The 20,149-nt window shown below is 47.8% G+C and overlaps 2 protein-coding genes across 3 annotated transcripts in view; one reads left to right on the top strand and one right to left on the bottom strand.

Moving 5' to 3' along the window:
* The window catches only part of ASTN2 (astrotactin 2), a 327,690-nt gene extending 326,783 nt beyond the window's left edge, over nucleotides 1–907 (bottom strand). The window contains exon 1 of the mRNA XM_061352931.1: nucleotides 571–907. Coding sequence (XP_061208915.1) covers nucleotides 571–907 — 337 coding nt within the window. The remainder of the gene's footprint in view (nucleotides 1–570) is intronic.
* TRIM32 (tripartite motif containing 32) overlaps nucleotides 1–20,149 on the top strand; it is a 477,288-nt gene that overhangs the window by 222,741 nt on the left and 234,398 nt on the right. The gene's annotated exons all lie outside the window — the stretch shown is intronic.

Genomic DNA, 20,149 nt, shown 5'->3' with positions numbered 1-20,149 from the left:
TACGACACCAGAATTATTCCTAGTCCCATCCCCCTCGCCACAAAAGCTGAAATAGGAGGAAAGTCTGCAGGCGTTCGCTACAGACCCAGGCGCTGGAGTTGTGCGTGAAGCAAGAGCCAGCTCCGAGAACTGAGACGAAAGCGTTTATAAAATTAGGCTCTGATTGATAAAAACCAGCCTCTCCCGTCCTCCCAAGCTCGGGGTACCTCCTGCAGGGCTACGCGTCCAAGTTGGAGCCTCAGAGGCAGCACCCATCACTTTACACCCTGAGCGAGATGATTGACTCCCAGGGCTCTCCGGAGGCAGCAGCCCTCAGGCCCTGCTAAAAAATCCCTCCCCAGCAGGAAATAAACCCCAAACCAACCCGGGTGCAGCAAGGGCAGGGTTACAGAGCTCCAAACCCCCAGCAGGCTGCCCGCGGTGAGGGGATGGGGAACAGAAACCCCGCTGTACAGCTCGGAGCCGGCTGCCCGCCCGGGGATGCTCCGGTACCGGTAACGGTGCGGGATAGGGGGGGGACCGTCGGGATAGGGACACACTGTCGGGACGGTGAGCGACTTGGGTGCCTACCGAGGGTGAAGAAGGGCAGCTCGGTGTTGTCCAGGTCATCCTGCACGGCGACGCGGCCGGGCAGCTCGCTGCGGACGAAGAGCAGCAGGCGGGAATCGGCGGCGGCAGCAGTGGCGGCGGCGGCAGCGGGCGGCGGGGCCCCGCTCCAGCTGATATCGTTCTCACGGAGCACCGGCAGCGTGGACACCGTGACCGTCTTCACACGGCAGGGACCGGGGGGCTCCCGCGACGACGCTGCTGCTGCTACCGCCGCCGCTCCGGGCCCGCCGCGCATCAGCACCGGCAGCAGCAGCAGCAGTACCAGCGGTGCGGCGGCGAGGCGGTGCGGGGCGGCCATGCCGGGCCGGAGCCAGGCGCTAGAGCCGCGGCGAGGGGAGGCGAGCGGAGCCGGGCGCACTGAGCCGCCCCAGCCCGCCGCCGCCGCCGCCCGGCTCCGCTCCGCCTCCCGCTCCGCCCCGCCACCGCTCCCCGGACGCGGACCTGGCGCCGATGAGCCCCGCGGTGCCCCCCGTGCCTCTTCCCTCCTTCGCTGCTCGGCGAATCCAGCGTTTTCCCTGCCTATCCCACCGCCAGGCACCCGCGGGCTGACCCTCGCAGGCAGCACTGAGAGCTGCCTCCTCTCTAAGCTTTAACTACTTACTGCCCTTTCCCAAGGGAATAATCACCTCCCGAGCGCAAGGAGACGGTTTGCAGTGACAAGCCTGGAGCACACTGACTTACAGCAAGGAGTATTTTGACCTGGTCTTCGAGACAGTGGTTAAATAGCAGCTAGAGGGATAAATGAGGCTGAGGTCTGATCAAGTTCCTATATCCATCCATCCCCCAGTGTCACATGAGGGCTGAAGTTGGTGCTCAAAGACAAACCCGGCGAGCTCCACCACCCTGATTTTAGCCTTAAGCCACCACAGAGCCAAATGGCTCTTCCAAGCTGGAATGATGAGGATTCTTTCAGAGGCAAACCCAATCCCTGCAGGCCACATGGACACGGTCAGCCTAAGCCCCACAAGAACATGCCCGCAGCTGGGCATGACTAACAGTGAGGAGGCAGCCTACGGTAGTTATGAGTCAACGACTCAAAACAACAGTTGCCTATTGTCTGCTGAACTACCTGGTTTCATTTGTAGAGGTACATGTAAAAGAAGATGTCAAAACCCAAACAATGCACGCTCAACACTACGGCTTGCGTTATTGCCACAAGCTAATTAGGAGCCATTCATCACAGGCCTATTGAAGCAAAACAGCTTTGAGATACTGGGGTCACCAGACGTTAAAACCACAGCAAGGGCAGAATGGCAAAGAAGGTGAAATGCAGCAAACACTCTGAGCTGTGCTTCCAGCATCAGTCCCGGCTCCAGCTCACAGCCTTGACAAGAGTTAACACCCTGGTGCAGGAGTGCTGGTGCCTGCTTCCAGCTGGGAATACAGACAAAGTGCCCACCAGCAAAGGGGCAACGAGTTATAAAATATCTAACCTGAGGCCCCAGCTCTGCCTAACTGGAGGAAAGGTGTTTCCAGGCATGCTGGAAATAGAAAATCAAACAGAAATGCAGTCCTAGTGTCAGCTGTTGGATGGGAAAACTAATAGCAGAAAAAGTGGGAAATTATGGATTTTAGACTTAGCAGCTGTCAGTACAGGCACTGATTTCCACGCATTATCAGCACATGTGCTGATTTCCTTTCCCTAGTTTCAGAACTTCATCTAGGCAAAAGATGAGGCACAAGTTCTTCCCTGTGAGGGTGCTGAGGCACTGGCACAGGGTGCACAAAGAAGCTGTGGCTGCCCCATCCCTGGCAGTGTTCAAGGCCAGGTTGGACACAGGGGCTTGGAGCAAGCTGCTCTAGTGGAAGGGGTCCCTGCCCGTGGCAGGGGTTGGAGCTGGAGGAGCTTTAGGGTCCCTTCCAACCCAAACCAGTCTGAGATTCTGTGGAAAAAGCAAGGCAGCTCTGCTGCACAGATATGCAGAATGACACACTAGAAGGCAGTGTGTCTGAAAAGTACATTTTTTATGGCTTTTTTTAGAACAGGAAATCCCAAAAAAGAAAAACACCTATTTCTGTGTAAAGCCCCATCGCAATTACTCAGACTGTAGCCACTTTTCTGCAGTGCTGTACATGTGCAAGTAGAGACTTTTTTTGATGTCAAGTACCAGAGGATTTTGGCAATGGGCTATCCTAGGATGGGAATAGGATCCAGAGATACCTACTGCTGTCACAGCATGCTTTGGGACGTGCGGGTTTCTTCATAGACTGGTTTGTGTTGGGAGAGACATGAAAGCCTAAGGGCCCATCTCAATCTCCCCTGTGGCAGGTTAAAGCCATTCCCCTTGTCCCATCCCTACAGGCCCTTGTCTAAAGCCCCTCTCCAGGTTTCTTTGTCAACCCCCTTTAGGTTCTTCTATCATTTTTTCCATGGATCCACCTAAATTGGAGATGAGGGCATGCGCTTTAAGTATACCCAGAGTTTCTCTGATCTACCATATGCCATCAAGCAAGCAGAAATGCTTTTCAGGGTTTACAGCTGGAAAGCAACCATCAGGAGACGCACGTTCGAATGCCTGCTTTGCTGCTGACTGACTCTGGGCAAGTCCTGAGACATCAGAAAGCAGAGCTGGGAGGGACATGGAGGGCTTGGCCTGTCTGTGCCCCTGCCCAAAGATCTGAGCAGCTCCACATGGACCATTCAATCCTGTTTTGCCTTGCTGTCTGTATTCATCAAGCACTGCTCACAGCTACCCTCGGAGAAGCACGCTGAGATTTCTGCAAGCCCTCCTGTACATGCATGGACACAATAATAAAGAAGCATGTTCTGCAAACCCCTCCCTTTAAATAGGTACATTGGGCTTCAATTTACCTTAGATTGTTCCCAGTGTAAATACACATCTTTGTTAGTGCGTTTTTGGAAGAAAAGGATTCAACTTGCTGTTTAGTTCCAAAGAATGGAGCTAAACAAAACCTCACTGTTGGAAAACACCAATGAGATTTCTAAAGTGAAGTAAGTTTTAGTCCTGATTTAAAACTAAAGTAAGAGGGTTTTATTACCAGCACCCCCACCCCTCAGAGCAGCATTCTACAGAGAAGTAAATGGCACAAACAAGGTAAAACACATCACACTGAGAAAGTTCCACTTGCTAGCAAAATACTCTAGGAAGACTTAGAGAAGCACGCTTTCAGGATGCTTTAAGTCCATACAAACTGTGGATTTTCAAGCCAATTGCATCATTCATAACCCAGATGTGTATTTGTAAATAAGGCCCATTTTGAACATCCTTTTCTTGTGCTTCACAGATCCAGCCTTCCCTCAGCTAACTGCCAAACCATTGAGTTCAATAGCACTGGGGCTGGGAAACCAGCAAAAACTGCTGCTCCCAGCAAGAGCTCTGGGACCAAAATGGAAATCATCTTACAAGTGCAAAAGCATTGCACTGACAAGACCCATCTGGGTAGGGTGTGATGGGGGATCTGACAGGTTGTCAGGAGACACCAGCTCTATTATCACCTCAACTGCTCACTGACTGTGCTGCTCAGGGGGCAAATCCCTTGGGCACTCCTGAGGTTTGTGTCCTTTTACATGCAGAAAGTCAAAATCATTTGTTACCATAGTAAAGATACAGAAATTGGTTCTGTAAGTCCCAAATGTGAGGGTTTCAGTACAAAAAGCACATTCTCAGCATGAGCTGGGAGTTTCTCCTCTATGGAGCAGCAATAGCGTGGCTGTAGATGCAGAGCATATGCCGTATCACGCGAACTGTGACTACACTGAACCTTATGTCTGCATCTGCCTACATCCATTCCCAATATTCACCTGAGTGGATTCTTCCCAGCAAGAACTTGGAGCCGCTCTTCAATTTATTTCTTATTCCCAAAGCAGAGCAGCTCAGCTCCAGGGTCATTTTCTTCTGTACAACAATAGCCCAAGCAGGATTCAGGCCAACCCATGATTCTGTGCCTCTGGAGAACTTTCTGCAGCTGTTTTGCTGGAAAAAATGCTTAAAATATCTATACTATCTAAGTTTAAATAGGATAAAGGGGAGAAGAAAAGTCATTCTCTTTTAAAGGGTCACAGATGAAGCATTCTTCGACTTTCAATCCTGCAAGCTGGGTTTCTGGACACCCAGAACTAATGCATCTTTTATCGGCTGGCACGGAGGAGGAGGAGGAGGTTATTGCAAAGATATCAATAGCAGCTTTCTGAAGTGGTTTTCAATTGGGCCTATTACCAGAGAGATGTACATTCAGCAGCCATCATTAAAATGCACTATGTATTTACAATATAGAGAACAATTTATGCCTGTAATGCATATCGCAAACCTAGCAAGCAGAGGGGAAAGCCATATAGCCATGATGCAATCAGAGGCTTATATTTCACCCTGCAAAAGTCACATCAGCATCAATAACTCCACTAAAGAAGTGAAAAAGGGTGTGTGGGGGGGTTATATTCTGAAGGAAACACCACAAATGCATTTTGCTCCTAAGCTGTGGTGTACAAAAGCTGGTCCACAGCCACACGGTATCTGGCCATGGTCGATGACCACATCGCTCAAGCTGTGCTTCTGTCAGCTCTCACCAGCAAAGCAAGAGACAGGCTGGGTCAGCAATTCAGAAGCACGTCCTGGGAGAGAAAGTGAGGGGCTGCACAAAGTGCCCTTTGCAATTCAGTCGGTGACATTCTTGCTTCCAGGTTAATAGCGAGCCAACAGACCCCTTGCTGTGCTCAGAGCCGCAGGAGACGTTGTCTTCCTGACAGGGCATCAAACTAGGAGCTTCCTGACCACTTCCAGATAAACACCCTGAGGGAACACTCTGCTAGCTTTGACTCTCCTGCCTTTGCAGCCAGAAGCAGCTGAATTCCCACCTCCCTTCTCAAACACAAATAGTTACTGCCTACCTTTCTACCTGTGCACTGGAAAACAGCCCCTGGGCTCAGTTGGGAAGGGCCTGAGTGGTAACAGGGAGCTGCATAATTTGTACAGGTAGGAAAGGCTGTTGGGAGTTTTGGGTGGAAGTACAGACTAAATGGTTCCATTACGAATAACAGCCCTGACTTACCCAGGTGAGAAGGTGCCCATCACCATGGCGTCAGGGCATGTTTTAGTTTTCCACCTCTGGATGGTACCATCCTGAACTACCTTTTGCTGTTCTAAGGTCGGGTTGGACTTGGAGCATCCTGCTCTAGCAGGGGTCCCTGCCCGTGGCAGGGGGTTGGAACTGGATGAGCCTTAAGGACCTTTCCAACCCAAACTGGTACAGGATTCTATAACTCACCCTGGAGCGCACCAGGGGTTTAACCAGATCTTACTTGTGCATGGTATCAGCAACCTGCTAGGCACATTCATGAGAAAAGGAACCTTGTGCATCCTAAGGCAAGCTGGAGCCAGGCACTTGCCTTGCTATCTAGGGACAACTGGCAAGCAGCCTGTTGCCTGATCCAAAGTGCGGGAAATGCGGCTGTCCCTTCCCCTCCTTCAGCTCCATGCAGCCACTCCATCACTGCCTGCCCTTCAACACTCTTTCATGAGCAATAACAGCCTCCAGCGTGGCTCCTCTCCTTCCTAAGATGAAAGAAACTTTAAATGCATGTAACTCTTGCACTCTACTTAATTAATCAGTTTTTGCATTACAAGTGAAACTTCTTTGATGCATGAAATATTAAGGAGAAGCAAAGGGAGGGGAAGGAGAGGGGAGAGTGGATGGGGGGAGGTATTGGCTTTCACTGCCTAGGAGATGGATGGGCTAAGGGACCCAGAGGCTAAACTGCAGACAGTGCATTTACAGCAGGACAGCCTGCCCAGACAGACAGATACCAGCCAAGGAGCCTCCTTGCACTTCTTGCCTCTCAAGCAGATGGTTTGTACTCCATGTTCAAGCCCCGCATGCTCAGCGAGGTTTGCTCACAAAGGGGACGGAGCCTGATTAAACTTTCATGACAAATAATCTCTGGTTGATTCATTGTTTTTTATCTCGTGATGGCTGCAAGAAAGCGCAGCAAAAAATGAGTCTTTGGTGAAAAGGAACAGCTCCGTTCTGGAGAAGCCAGACGGGCTTTTAGGCAGATGAGGCTCTCCCAAAGGATGTGTGAGTAGTTATCCGTGTTACGGGCTTGCAAGTGCCATTTCCACACCGAACTATGAAGGAGAGAAAGCAGAAATCCACACACACACGCACATCAGCATGGGTATTACAGCAGCCTTCAGTAGTGCACAGCAAGAACTCAGTGCCATGGTACCACATGTGCACAACATCAGAGAACTGCTCTGCTTTAAAACCCAAACCACCACACTTGATCAAAGTCATCTGTCAGCTCTGCCCAAGAGCCCAAAGCAGAACCCAGAGCCTCTTTGCTTCCCACCCTGCTCCTCCTCAGCTGACTCATTCAAGAGCTGGGCTGGCTTCTGAAAGAGCATCTCTCAGACCAGACCTGCTCACACAGAACCACCAGCCTCTCCAGAGCATCCCGATGGGCTCAGCTGCAGCATAGCCCAAGCCAAGCAGCCAGGTAACAGGTTCTTCCTAAACAAATGGTGCTGGTGTAGCCTGCATTAGCTGTATAAAGGGTAATAAATGAGTAAATGGGTTAATTATATCCACCACAGAATTTAATTAGGACCATCTCTGTTCACTCTGCTCCAGCCAGAATCTCAATTATAAATCTTTATTTTCAAGGTTTTACAGCTTGGACATAAAAATTTGCTCTGGGCTTAAACACGCCACACGCAAGGGCTCCTGCTCAGGGACTGCTCCAGTTTTTGTAACCGATCTGCCTCACAAAGGTCAGGTTGGGGGACCAGATGGCTCGAGGGGAAGGTAATGAAGATGCAGGGCTTCTCTGAAAGAGGTGGCTGGCTCCAATTGTGGGCAGCTTAACAGAGCCGAGGCATTATTAAAGGCTGCTGGGTGAAACCATGCTCCCCTCTCAGCAGTCCCTGACAGTCAGGAGCCCTCACTGGGGCCCTGGCTAATTGGCATCCTCATTTCCCATCAGCAGAGACTAAGGACTAAGGAGAGGGGTCCCCAGAGCCCCCCCGCAGGGCAGGGCCAGGCAGGGGAGGCTCCCACACCTGCATCCTGCACTGGGAATGTGCTCCAGGGCTCTCAGGTGTGTGCTGGCTGCTTGCCCCCCCCCCCCCCCCAGCTCTCCTCCTCCTTGTTCAAGCCCTGCTCCCAAGGGGAGGAGGCGAGCTGGCTGACCTGGAGGAGCTGGAAAAAACACAAGGCAAATTAGGAAGTATGTCCCTGTTGAAATTGTTATGCTTTCTAAAGGTAATTTGGGACCTGCCTCCTGCTTTCTGGAGGTGACAGCATTGAAATCCAGTACTTCTGTCTCCTTAAAGGCACTCTGAAATATTCTGATCAGTTTAAAATGTCAATAGTATTACAGGGAAAAAAAAAACCCCACACAGAAAACATGTTTACCAGCAGCAGAAGCATCCACACTCTCAGGTCACATCCCCATTCAGTCTGAGGTATGTTAGCTTTTATTCCCTCATTCACTTAATTAGTTGATTTGCTTTTTCCTGTCTTTATGCCAAACCCCCAGTGAAAACAGCGACTGCCAAATAGGACCAGGTCTCAACCCCACTCTTCACCCTGATAGTGGAGACGGTCACCATGCAGTCCCCCCGCACAAGAACAGGTCTATAACTTCAGCATATATATGTATAGATATATCTTTAGGAGCACTGCAGATGCCTGTTCATTTTGTACAAGCTTTGGCCACCCTGGCATATCTGTTTTGCAGAGATTTTTTCCAGTCACCCTCCCAACAGCATTCTTCTGCACACTCTACGTGTCCTAAATACATACTCACTTGGTAAACGGGAACAAATCTATTGGGTAAGTCAGACTCCGGTACTGCTGAATACATATTTAACCAGCAGATCACAACAGTTTATTGTCTGCTTGGTGCACCATAGAATTTAACCCTTAAGAAGGCATTGACATGCATCAGGCAGCCAAGTTACTGCTCAGAAGGCAATGATAGATCACATGAATTACCAGTAATAAAGAAAGAGATATATGGGATGGATTAATCAAATCATAAATTTCTGAAATCTCTATGGCAGTCCATAAATCAAATTTGGCTTTATGTTTCTGGCCCTTGTTCAATGTGTAATATGAAGTGGAGATGACCTACACACAGGTTTTTCAGTGGCCAGTTGGAAACCCTTAGTTAAATAATCAAAGCAAGCAAACAGCTTTCTAGAAAGATCCTGTTCATGCATTTAAGCACTTGTGTGCACATGTATGCACTTTTTGGAAGTTAAAAGATATGTTCCATACCAAGGGTTAAGCCAAGTCTAGAACAGACACAACCAGACCAGGCTATACATGGCACAGCTTGGATCAGTTTTAACTTCATGAGGCAGAGGCAGCTCTTTCCTAAGCACAGATAACTTTCCCAGTGTCGTGGCTTAAGCCCAGCCATAACTCAGAACCACGCAGCCGCTCTCTCACTCCCCCCTGTTCTGGAGGGATGGGGAAGAGAATCGAAAGAATGTGACTCCCACAGGTTGAGATAGGAGCAGCCCAGTAACTCAGGTATAACACAAATCACTGCTGCTACCACCAATAATAATGATAAAGGAAATAACGAGGGAAGAGAATACAACCGTTCACCACCCACCAACCGATACCCAGCCCGACCCCAAGCAGTGATCTATCCCTTCTGGGCAACTGCCCCCAGTTTCTATCCTGGATGTGATGTGCTGTGGTATGGAATACCTCTTTGGCTAGTTTGGGTCAGGTGTCCTGTCTCTGCTTCCTCCTGGCTTCCCCTCCTCCCTGGCAGAGCATGAGGCTCACAAAGTCCTTGGCCAGGGCAAACGTTACTGAGCAGCAACTAAAAACATCGGTGTTATCAGTGCTGTTCCCAGGCTGAGAGTCAAGAACACAGCACTGCACCAGCTACTAAGGAGAAAAATGACTGCTACTGCTGAACCCAGGACACCTAACCAGGCCTATCAGCCATCCTTGTTTCTTTAGGTGTTTGCCCCATTTGTGTTCAAAGCCGCAGGAAGCCCTATAACAGAACATCCTTGTTCTAAGCCCCGTCACTACAGAGGTTCAGCTGGGTCTCAAAGAGGCTACACTCCATCCAGGCTGAGTCAAAAGAAATACGCAACTAAGAGGAGCAGAAAGTATCTTGTGCCCTATCCTTATTCCCATTGACAACTATCACTTGGAATCATTCCTTTACACCTAAACCACCACCCAGCACAGACTGACCACCATTTTTAGCCCACTTAGAGGTACAAATCCCCATCCCCTGCACCTATTAACCTTCTGCTGGTTTCACTTGTAGGGAGGAAGCCTCAGATAAGACTTCCTCCATTCCTAACAGTCACAGGAGCCCTGCCTAACACCAGCTTTTGCCTCAGGGCCTTTGCTGTGGCAGTCAAAACTGGATTCACCAGCTTACTATTAGACCTTTAAACACCCCAGATGTTTTGGTGTGAGGTCTGAACAAAACAAGAGTGACAATGTGCTCAAAGTGAGCTGCTCCACAGCCCAAACATCGCTATATATTTACCAGAGGTAGCAGCAGGCTTTAGGAATTGGATTTCTTTTTGACCATCCACACAAGAGGCATGAAACGAGGAGGTTCAACACCAGGAATAAGCGCCTTTAAATAAACCTGACTATTTAAACCAACCAAAGCCAGGACACTTGTAATGAAATCTCCCATTCTCCTCCAACACCAGCACAGCAGCACTGCTGATCTTGTTTACAGCCATACAGGACCACAGAGCATCCTCCCTTACACTGAACCACACTGTGTTAGACTCCAATTAGCAAAGTCATTCCTTGACTAAGAAAATGCAGATGTAAATTGTTCTTTTTCCCCCCTCTTTCTCCTTTCCTTAAGGAAAGTGAAGGCATTCTCTGAAAAAAGCTAATCTGCTTAAAACCTCTTAAGTGGGAAAAAGATAAAAGACCTGAGATGCTCTTTATCTAAAGGCAGGCAGAGGAGCTGGAGCAGGGAATGTGAAGGCTGCATGTCTGGCAGCTGATGCCCTCTGTTGGCACCTCTTAGGAATATGATACACAGTATAATACACGAGCTAGTAGCTGGAATCTGTGCGTTTCACCCACTGTTTGTCCTGCACTGCGCAGAACAGCCCTTAGTGCCGAGTATCATCTATGAGCACACAGTAAACAGCAGCTCCTGTCCCATTTAACCCACTTGCACAGGCACAAGCCATGTCCCTGCATGCCAAAGAGGATGTTTGCACACCCTGCTCAGTGCAATGCAAACAGCATAGAGCAGGGAGATGCAGTGCTCCTACCTTGCTCCTGCTCTGGTTGAGAGCTGTAGGTGGATGCTGGTGGCTGTTACCAGGGTACATGTGGTCCTCAGTGGGTGCGGGGGCTCTGTGGTGGTGGAGCAGCAGCTCTCTGCAGGGATCAGTGCTGGCAGCAGCTCCAGGAAGAGCATCTGAGTCGCAGACAAGCAAAGGGAGCACAAGGGGAGAGGAAAGCAGTGATGAACAAGCAGAGTCTTGCAGCAAGCAAACACTGAGTTTGCAGACAATGAGTTTCTCCTCTAACCCCCTTCAAGCACATACATAAAACCCACAAACATACAGCATTCACTTTCCACAGCTCTTTCTGCTGCCACACAGGCCAATAGGTTGAGAAGCTGCTCTCCTGTGATAGAGCTTTCTCCTGCCCCATGCACCCCAGAAAGCAAGGTGAGATGGTGCCTTCTGGTAGACCTCATGGCCTAAGAAGGATGAGCATAGCAAAAGGGTCATGATCAGATAGCTGGTTCACAGGGAGGGCTCACAGCACTAGGATAAACCTCTTTCATGCATCTGGAGGGCACCATGAAGTGCACATCCCTCCATGGAGAAAGGCTGGACACGAGAAGGTGGTTTGGAGGGCTCAGTTCCAGTGTGCAGCATTGATCTACAAGAAAGAGCCTACCTGGAGCTCCCTGCCCTAACTCAGCCCCACCTCGTGGCTGCAGTGCTGCTGACTTTGCCTTGTTTCTGCCTCTCTGCCCGACCCAGCCCTCTAAGGTGCTCTGGTCAACAACCAGCAATGCAAGTGGCACTTCTGAACCTAACATCAAGGTGCCACAAAGGCTGCTTCTCCCTCAGGACCCAAAGCTGAGGAGCTGCTGTAGCCCCCATCCCATCCCATCCCATCCTACCTTAGCAGGGCAGTGGGTCCAGCTGCTGGCAGCTCATAGCATCAGGAGTGTTTGTAGAGATAAAGCAAGTCAAACATCACCCACCCAGGAAGCCACTTGGGCAAGACAAGAGAAGCAGCATGGCCATAAGAGACCTGGAGACAAACCCACACGTAGCCTAAAAGAAAGTGAAGTGCTGAGTCTGGGGCTTAAATACAGCCTGTGGTGGCTGGGGCAGGTGGGGCTGGTTAGAGATCATTAGAGCCCATTAGTGCTCCCAGCCTGGCACCAGATTGAAGTCACACACATGCATCTCGTTGTCCATAACGAGTCTCTAGTGAAGAAGGAGCTCAATTATCCCCAAGGATCCACCATTCCCATATCAAGGCATGGCCAGGCTTTGAAATTACCAGCTGTGGCTTTGCCTAGTGCAGGGGCACTGGGTAGCACTGTCCCCTGAATGTGGGGGTCGCCCCCACACAAGTGGTGCTGTTTGACATTCACCCCAATGGCAGGGGGAGGGTTCTTAAGCTGTAGGTGCTGAATATCCCCTTCTTTCCAAAAGGAAGGGACCCTTCAGGCTGAGAGTAGTGATGATATCTCCATCTCTACTTGATCTCTACTGGGCTTTGCCTCAGAAGCTGCTAAAAGCAAGGTGCACAAGGAAAGCTCCATCTATAAAATTACCTTTCATGGCAGTTCAAAGTTGTGATGCCACTATTTGCCCCATCCCCAAAAGTCACCCCAATAAAGAACACACATAACAAGTTTTGGGAATGACCATTTCTTTGTCTGTTTTATTGCCAAAGAAAGCAAAAGCAAACTCTGAACCAAAGGAGGTCATAGACAATAAATGATGATTATTCCACTTACAGTACACTCTGTACTTCTCTCTGAGGAGACTTTGTAACAGACATTATATATGGCAAGAGTGGATTTACCCTTGGAGGGGACCTAAATACCTTTTTCCTAAAATGAGTTGTAATCTTGGTTTAATGGTAAATGAAAAACAAGGCACAGGCGTGCTTTGTCTGTATGTAGAGGGGGGAGTCTTGTAAATCCTATTTTGGTATATCAGGGATAATCTAAATTGCTAGCATTAAGAAACGTGAATAATCTCAAGTAAACCCTGTGAATCCAGTGCAAATATTTAAGTCACTTATTCAAAAGAAACCATAGCAAGATCCACCTTAAGGAAAGCAGAGCAAAGAACATGAAAACTCTTCCATCTGAATAAAATCGCACTATCCTGCCCTGTGACACGAATTTAGCCAGTCTCTCACCTGCAAGGAAACATTTCTAACCCATTTGGTGTTTACTGCAGAAGCTTTCAATGTTGTGCATTAGAAAAGCATTCTGATACCTGCTTAAATGAGATGAAAAGGGGAAATCGAATGTCGCAGGGGTATTTTATGGCTTCATCTCATCTGGGAGGATATGGCTGTGTAGAGACTGTGCTGCAGTCGCCCCTGCCTGGGCTTTGCTTTGCTAAGTTGTCCCATTTGAACACTGAGGAGCCAGAGCAAAGGATGAGCAAACACGTTCCTTTCAGCTCGGTTCAGAGTTTTCAGCCCCCACCTCATCCCGTTGCTTTGTGGAAAGGGGAACACAACGTTCAATATAAAATTAACTGCTGTCAGCCCTTCACTGGTGGTGGGGGAAGGACCTGGTAATGTCTTCAGCTCATGAATATGTAATCTGCTCAATGCCTTGTGCAATACACTTCTAATTGCCTTTGTTCTTGCACTGGGAAATTCTTGGAGCATCTCAAGAGTTCTTCTTTTGTTCAGGCAATTCTCTGAGTCATTCTTGTAGTTTCATCAGGGTTTAATAGTAACCGAAACCCTGTTCCTAATAAGTCGAAACAGCCTTTACTTTTATTTATCTCAAAGTCTTGTAGCTCTCAAAATAGGCTTCTTAATTCAATTAATTCTTCAAGAGTGCCTTTAAACTTGAGCAGTCATTACCGAAGTTATTGTCTTCTTTTTCCTTAACTATGTTTAGTGAGGTGCCTCTTGACAGATAACTAATTCCCCAATTAATACAAATACTCTATGCTTCATCTACTGCCGGAGGGGTACCCAACTGCAGCATCGTCTGACCTTGCTGTGTTGTACATAAAGCATCTCACCACTCATGTAGCAAATGCATAGGGAAGTTATCTTGTGAATGTCTCTATGCAGAGACACAGTCCTTGCGACTGCACATCTCCAGAGAAGCTTGTCATTTCAAACATTTAAGGAATCAGCCAAGCTTTACAGCAACAAGAGGAAACATGAGTTGAACAGGAGTAACTAACGTCTTCCAGAGACTGTTTTCCAGCCCTCCGTTTGGCTTTGTTTGAAGTCTTCAACGTGTTTAGAGGCAGAATTACTCTCAGTAAGAATAACAGATCACTTCCTTGGGCTGATTTAAAGTAGACCTTCTTTTTCCTACATCAAAAAAGAATTATAATAAAGAAGCCTGATTTGTATCATATGCCTTATGGATCTGATAACACATTCTTGCATTCCTTTTCCCCCCTGAATTTTATGAAAGGTTTAATTCTTTGCAGTAAAATTCATGTCTGTGCTAAAACACTGCCCTATACACTTTTTCCTCCCCGTCTCTTTGCTGAAACACTCTTGTTAGCTGTTGTGCACTGACCAAATGGTTCCTGGCTTTCCAATCTGTCACTGGCACTACATTTACAGCTTGCAATTAAGGGCTTTGATTAAATATTTTCCACAAAGCTGCATGTTCCAAAAACCAATCCTTATATATTTCCCCCAAAAAGATAAGAGTATTGAAAAGTAAACCAAGATTGAAGTTATAAAACTGGCCTTTAGAGTCTGGATAAATATACGGAGTGGTTTATAGCCACGGATGTTATCTTTTTTGATACTGAGGCTTGCCCTTGGGTGACAGAAAGCAGAATCTTTCCTGGATTTCTTTAAAATGAGACTGAAAGTGTTCCTTGGTAAAGCACATATAAAACACGGGCTGATATTCACTGCAGGCATGCTAGATATTTTTAAAATGGCATGGTTTTGATGACTTAGCGTATGTTAGGGTAGCTGCATACACTGTACATTAGCTATGCTATAAGCCAGTTCATCAGTATGGATATTATCCCCTTAATTAATGTAGAAGCCTCGTGTTCTTCCCTATTCCTCTTAGTCTTGCCAGAGGTTTCTTCTGGTCTCCACCATACTCCTGAAGTCAAGGGGTGCCACAGGCTCACTAGCCTGGTGGCATGAGAGGTGAAGGCTCCCTCCAGTCATAAATCCTTTCCATTATTCGTTTCATGCTGTTGTAGAGCTGATTACAAACACCCACGATGGGTTCTGCAATGGAGCGCCAGCAGATGGGATCAAGACTTAAGCATGGTGCAATCTGGAGGTGGCCAATTGCTATCAGGAGTCCTGAGAAGCTCTGCCCTTGGCAGGGGGTCAGAACCAGATGACTCTAAGGTCCTGTCCAACCCAAACCATTCTGTGATTCGATGACTGATGGAGGCTGACATCTCCTGCACAACCATGGATGGGAGGGAAGGAGAGCAACGCATTGCACTGTAGTCTTCTCTGCTGTAGCTTGAGTAGAGCAGATGTCAACCAAGCCGGGCTCCCTCCCTGTGCCTTCATGGAGGCACCAGAGCTTGGCAGGCATCCGAGGACACAGACAATAGGAGGCTGAGTGTCTGCACACCATTTCACACTTACTTGACATGAATAATTTCCTGCTGCCCGGCTCTTAGAAGCAGCACAGGGATGCCTGGCACTGGTCCTGCCAGCAGGCCAAGGAGCAGGGGGAGGCTGAGCCCTCTCTCTGCTCCTCTCCTGGGCGTCAGCTCTCAGGAGCTCCTATTTCTCTATTAGACAGTGATGCTGCAAAGGAAATGCTGCCCAGACACTCATCAGAGAGGATCCAGGATGGATCAGGCCTATGCTGACTGCTTGCAGCTGAATGCTTTTCTCTTTGGACTTTGAGGGTCCATTTGGGATGGTCCAACAAGACTTTTCCCTGCTGTCTGCTGCTCTCTGGTGGAAATGCTGCTTTTGGCCTTGCTGCCAGGCTGTCAAATGCCTTTGTGCCTCTTCACTTCCTGACCTAGAAAACCAGGGAGATGTGGTAGTAGAGTGATGCTGGAGGATCTCTTTCCTTTAGAATAGAAAACAAGACTCCAAACCCCAGCAGATAAACCAAGGGCAAAGGTTCTGTTCAATCCATCTCCATCCAGTGCTGCAGAGCAGCCGTGATGCTGACAAGGGTGAGGACTCTGTTATCCCACCCCACAGACTGCCACTGTGTCACCTCCCTGGCGACCATGGCTCTGGCACCCCCCTTCTCCTATCAGTCCTGCACAGGCAGCAGGAGCCATTCAACATTCAACAATTATTAAATTAAACATTAGGCTTGCTGCTATCCTGCTGCAGTGCAGCAGCAGATGTTGGGGGCCACGCAGGGCAGTTGAGAGTCATGAAGAGCCTGGTATATCCTAAGCTTTATTTACACCACTCCCCAGTGTACAGGTAAGTCCAACCCTCTCTTCTCCCAGGTCTCCTCCAAGCTGCCCTTCTCAGGTGCTGCCTTTGGCTAAAACTTCGAGTGTAATCCAAGACCCAGGCATAAACTAAATTGCTATGAAGTCTGTCCACAACTGGCTCTACAGGCAAGCCTTGCATTACCCAAACTGATGTTCCACTTACCTTCTTTTCTAGACTACTTTTTGCCTCGGGTATAATGTCTTCCAGCTCTCACCTTCTCTGTTGCTTAACCCTGGTCTCTATCCCATCTTCCCATCTCTTCCTTCCCATGTGGTAATCCCTCTGGCTATGGAGCTCCATCACTCTCTGGGATTAATGCACATCTTCTGCATCATCTGCCTTCTTATACAACTGGGGATGATGGTTGCTGCTTTTATAGTAGTTTAATATCTCTGACTTATGTTCACTTGGAACTTTCTGCCCAGTTCACCTCCACAGTCCATGATCCTCAGGCATATTCATTTCTAGTTTGTCACAGAGGTGTTTAAAGAAGGGTATCCTTGACAAATCCATGGTCATCAATGACCAATGTCTCTTCCCATTGGCACCTGGCAGATACCTCTAAATGGCATATGCATATCTTCCTGTCAAGAATTTTCATGGACTGAAGTTAAACCAGTGGGTTGATAGTTCCCCACTTCTGCCCATGTTCTTTAAAAGTTAGGCATTCCTTGTCCTTTTCCAATGTTCTAGTGCTTCCAGAGGTAACCACTAACAACTCTAAGGCTACCACAACCAGTTCTGCAAGTATCCATGCCTTAAATCCTCCAGGTTTGGAACAATCTTCCCAGAAGGTTTTCCCTCCTTGCCTCTGTCATTCAGCAGCCGGCTTATCACCAGGAGCAGAAGGGATTATGTCCTTGCAAGCATTTTATCCGCTTATCTATGGATGTCCGCTATCTGTCTATCACTCTGTGTATCCTCCAGAGCAATTGCCCGCTGTGGTTGTTTTGTAGTACCAAGTTCTGCAAGTCAGACCCTTTCTCCCACCCAGATTTCAGTGTAAACAGAGCCAGGCTCTTCCTGAAACAAAGGAGTGGTATTGGCCACAAGGAGCAACAAGTGAAATTCTAACTAGATACGAGTTCAAACTTTCACAACGAGAGTGGTTGAATAGAGCTTGGATGAAGCTCCAGCCCTGGATGTGTTCAGGGATCCACTGGACCAGCCCTGAGCAGCCTGACCCAAATTAAAGCCTTAATGCTGGTAGGAGTGTGTCTGTAGCCAGAGCCTTTCCACTGCTTTGGTGTTGTTTCTATAAACCAACTGGTTTTACCCTTGTCTGAGACTCTTTTTGCCATAAAAATAGGTTGTCATGAAGGCTTCATCTGCAGGAACTGAAAAAAAGGACACAAGGAGGGAGAGGATCAGGGTAGGTTTGGGCAGAAAATGGCTTCTCCCATCCCTAAATCTGGTTTAAATGTAAATGTCACCCCATTCTGAACCTGAGATTGCTGACAAGTTTGTTCTCTCCAGGGCACTCAGTTGAGGGATTTCTGGGGTTGTGTGAGGGATCCAGATTCAAATCCCTGCTCTTGATGGATCTGGTAGAGACTTGGCCTTGGCAGCATCCATGTCATCAGGTTTGAGCATCAGTCCTGGGTAATCTGCACTTATGAGGTCTCTTTCCTCTTGTAAGAGAGTTTAACCATGTATCCCTCTTGGCCACGCTTAACCATCTTATCAGGGTGAGATGTTCTTCAGGAAGGTTTAGTTGATAAAGAAGAAAAAGGAGGGGGAGAGGGAAAGGGAAAGAGAAAAGAGAAACCCAGGTTATTGAAAGCTCCAGTCCGGCTGCCGCTGCTGGAAAGGGATCTCACACAATGGAGCCTGCTTTCTCCTGAAGTGAACTGCTTTTAGCTTGCTCAACAATAGGAGATCAAACCGCGAGGAAGAAGCCATTTCTAAGTATCTGAATATCTTAATGGCAAATTCGCCAGCAATTGCTCATCTACTTTAACGTGCAATTAGATATTAACATTCCAGACTGGAGCATTTTCCAGGTGCAAATGGGAAATAGCACAAAGTCTTGTCATCTAGTTTTGCTATTCCCCTCCACATCTTCTGTTTTCCCCTTTATCAGCATGATCAGGGACCTGATGAAGAACACAAGGGAGAGAAATGCCCAGGAAAGGCTGTGAAGGGAGATAATAAGAGGATCTTTACACTCCAGCACTACTTGTCTGGCCTCTTATTGACAGAGCCTCCAAGATGCTCAAAGATAGCCTAGCTGCAAGTTACATTACCTGGAGATTTATTTCAGTGCCACAGACAAGTGAGGGGGGTAAGAGCAGAGGGAGGGAGGCCTGAAAACATCGCTGTGGGCAGAGTGATTATAACCAGAATTCCTTTTTAATGCAAAAATCTTTAGCCTGACAAAGGATCCATCTCTCGGAGAGGTTTTTCACCATCCAGTCCCCCACCCCTTTGCATCGGAGCATTGCAAAATGTACTTGGAAGAGCAGCAAGTTCGTTTTAACCGATAGCATTCAGCGCTTTTTACTGTGCTATTCATCCATATGACAAAGCTGAGAGGGGAGCCCATACTTCTTCCTGACTTTTTATTGCTTTTCAGCCCAGTGGGAACCAGCCAACATGAAGAAAAAAAAAAGTGGTTTAACTGCAAAATATGTTTAAACTTTTTTTTTTTCCCCTTTTTTTTTGGCATGTCAGGAAAAAGGAGGTGTTGGAGGTGAAGAGCAGTGGTAAAACAGCCACAAAATCAAACCAAATTCCAGCTGAAATGATAATGCATCTGAACTTCATCCTACATATAAAGGGTTGGGTTTGCAGGTGGTGATGGAGACAGCCTTCAAACTCTGGGACCGCTACGATGTGTGATAAGAGATAAGACAGGGTTATTTGAAGCTGCAAGGAGAAACCATGAGCTCCAAATAGGACCGGGGAGGACTCCTGAGAGAAAGGTGATGGACAATGCTCACCTTAGTAAATGGCTCTGCTTGGGTTCTCCATGAAGAGACTGGGATTTCCATTCGGATGTACTGAACAGGCTCTGCCCATCCAGCAGCTTGGTCCTGCTCAATGCGACTCTTATCAAGTCCAAGCAGTGATTTATTTTTAAGCTATATTTAGACTTCTAATTTTCCTAGATTAAAAAAACACCCTCTGCTTAGCAGAACTATTGCTCATGTGTACCACATGAGAAGGGAAAAGTTTAAGGAATAAAAGGAAAACAGTATTTACCTGATCCCAGATACTTCCTTTTTCTTATCTATTTGAAACTAAACCACAGATTGACCCAAAACACAAGGTTTTAATTAAGTCTTTGAAAAAAATCTTTACATTTATCAAATAACTAAAAAAAAAAACCCAAACCACTCTGGTTTGGGAATTGCGTTGTGTGAAGAGCATGGAGGCTTTCAGCTTGCTTCTGCTCAGAACAACATCAAAAGTTGCTCATGGCTGGAAAGCCCTTTCTTGGTGCTGCTGTGCCCCTGCCTGCCACCGCCTTCAAAAACCCAGCTTTAATGGTGACCACCAAGCCCTGAAACCTGTCCCTGGAAGGGATGCACAAAGGCTTTCACAACACACGCCTACTCCCAGGTCCAAGCAACACAACTCCCCACCAGCTCCAGCTCTGCCAGGGTCTTTTAAGAGTTTCTTTTCCTCATAACCTCTCCTGATAAAGCAATTCCCTCCAGCTGAGCCCAGGCTGGCTTCAATCTCGGTTGTGCAAGACAAATGCATTAACTCCTTCCCCACCAAGAAGCAGGACAGGGGCTCTGGTGTATGGGTCGGGGTTTGATAACATTCATGTAGTCAGTGTGTATTTGCTTAGGTGGATTCATGACACTTTGTACTGAAAAGCAGCAAAAGATGATGCTTCTGCCACCTCCAGCTCCTGTAATGTGCAAGTTATTGTAATACAAAGCAGGCTAAAGATGATGAGAGAAAGGGTAGA

The sequence above is a fragment of the Neopsephotus bourkii genome, unplaced genomic scaffold (genome assembly GCF_033783945.1).
Source record: "Neopsephotus bourkii isolate Nb327-2 ecotype Australia unplaced genomic scaffold, CSIRO-AGI_Nbou_v1 NB_659, whole genome shotgun sequence".
NCBI classification, from domain to species: Eukaryota; Metazoa; Chordata; class Aves; order Psittaciformes; family Psittacidae; genus Neopsephotus; species Neopsephotus bourkii.
Note: the sequence above shows the minus strand (reverse complement) of the source record. Positions and strands in the feature narration are given on the sequence as shown.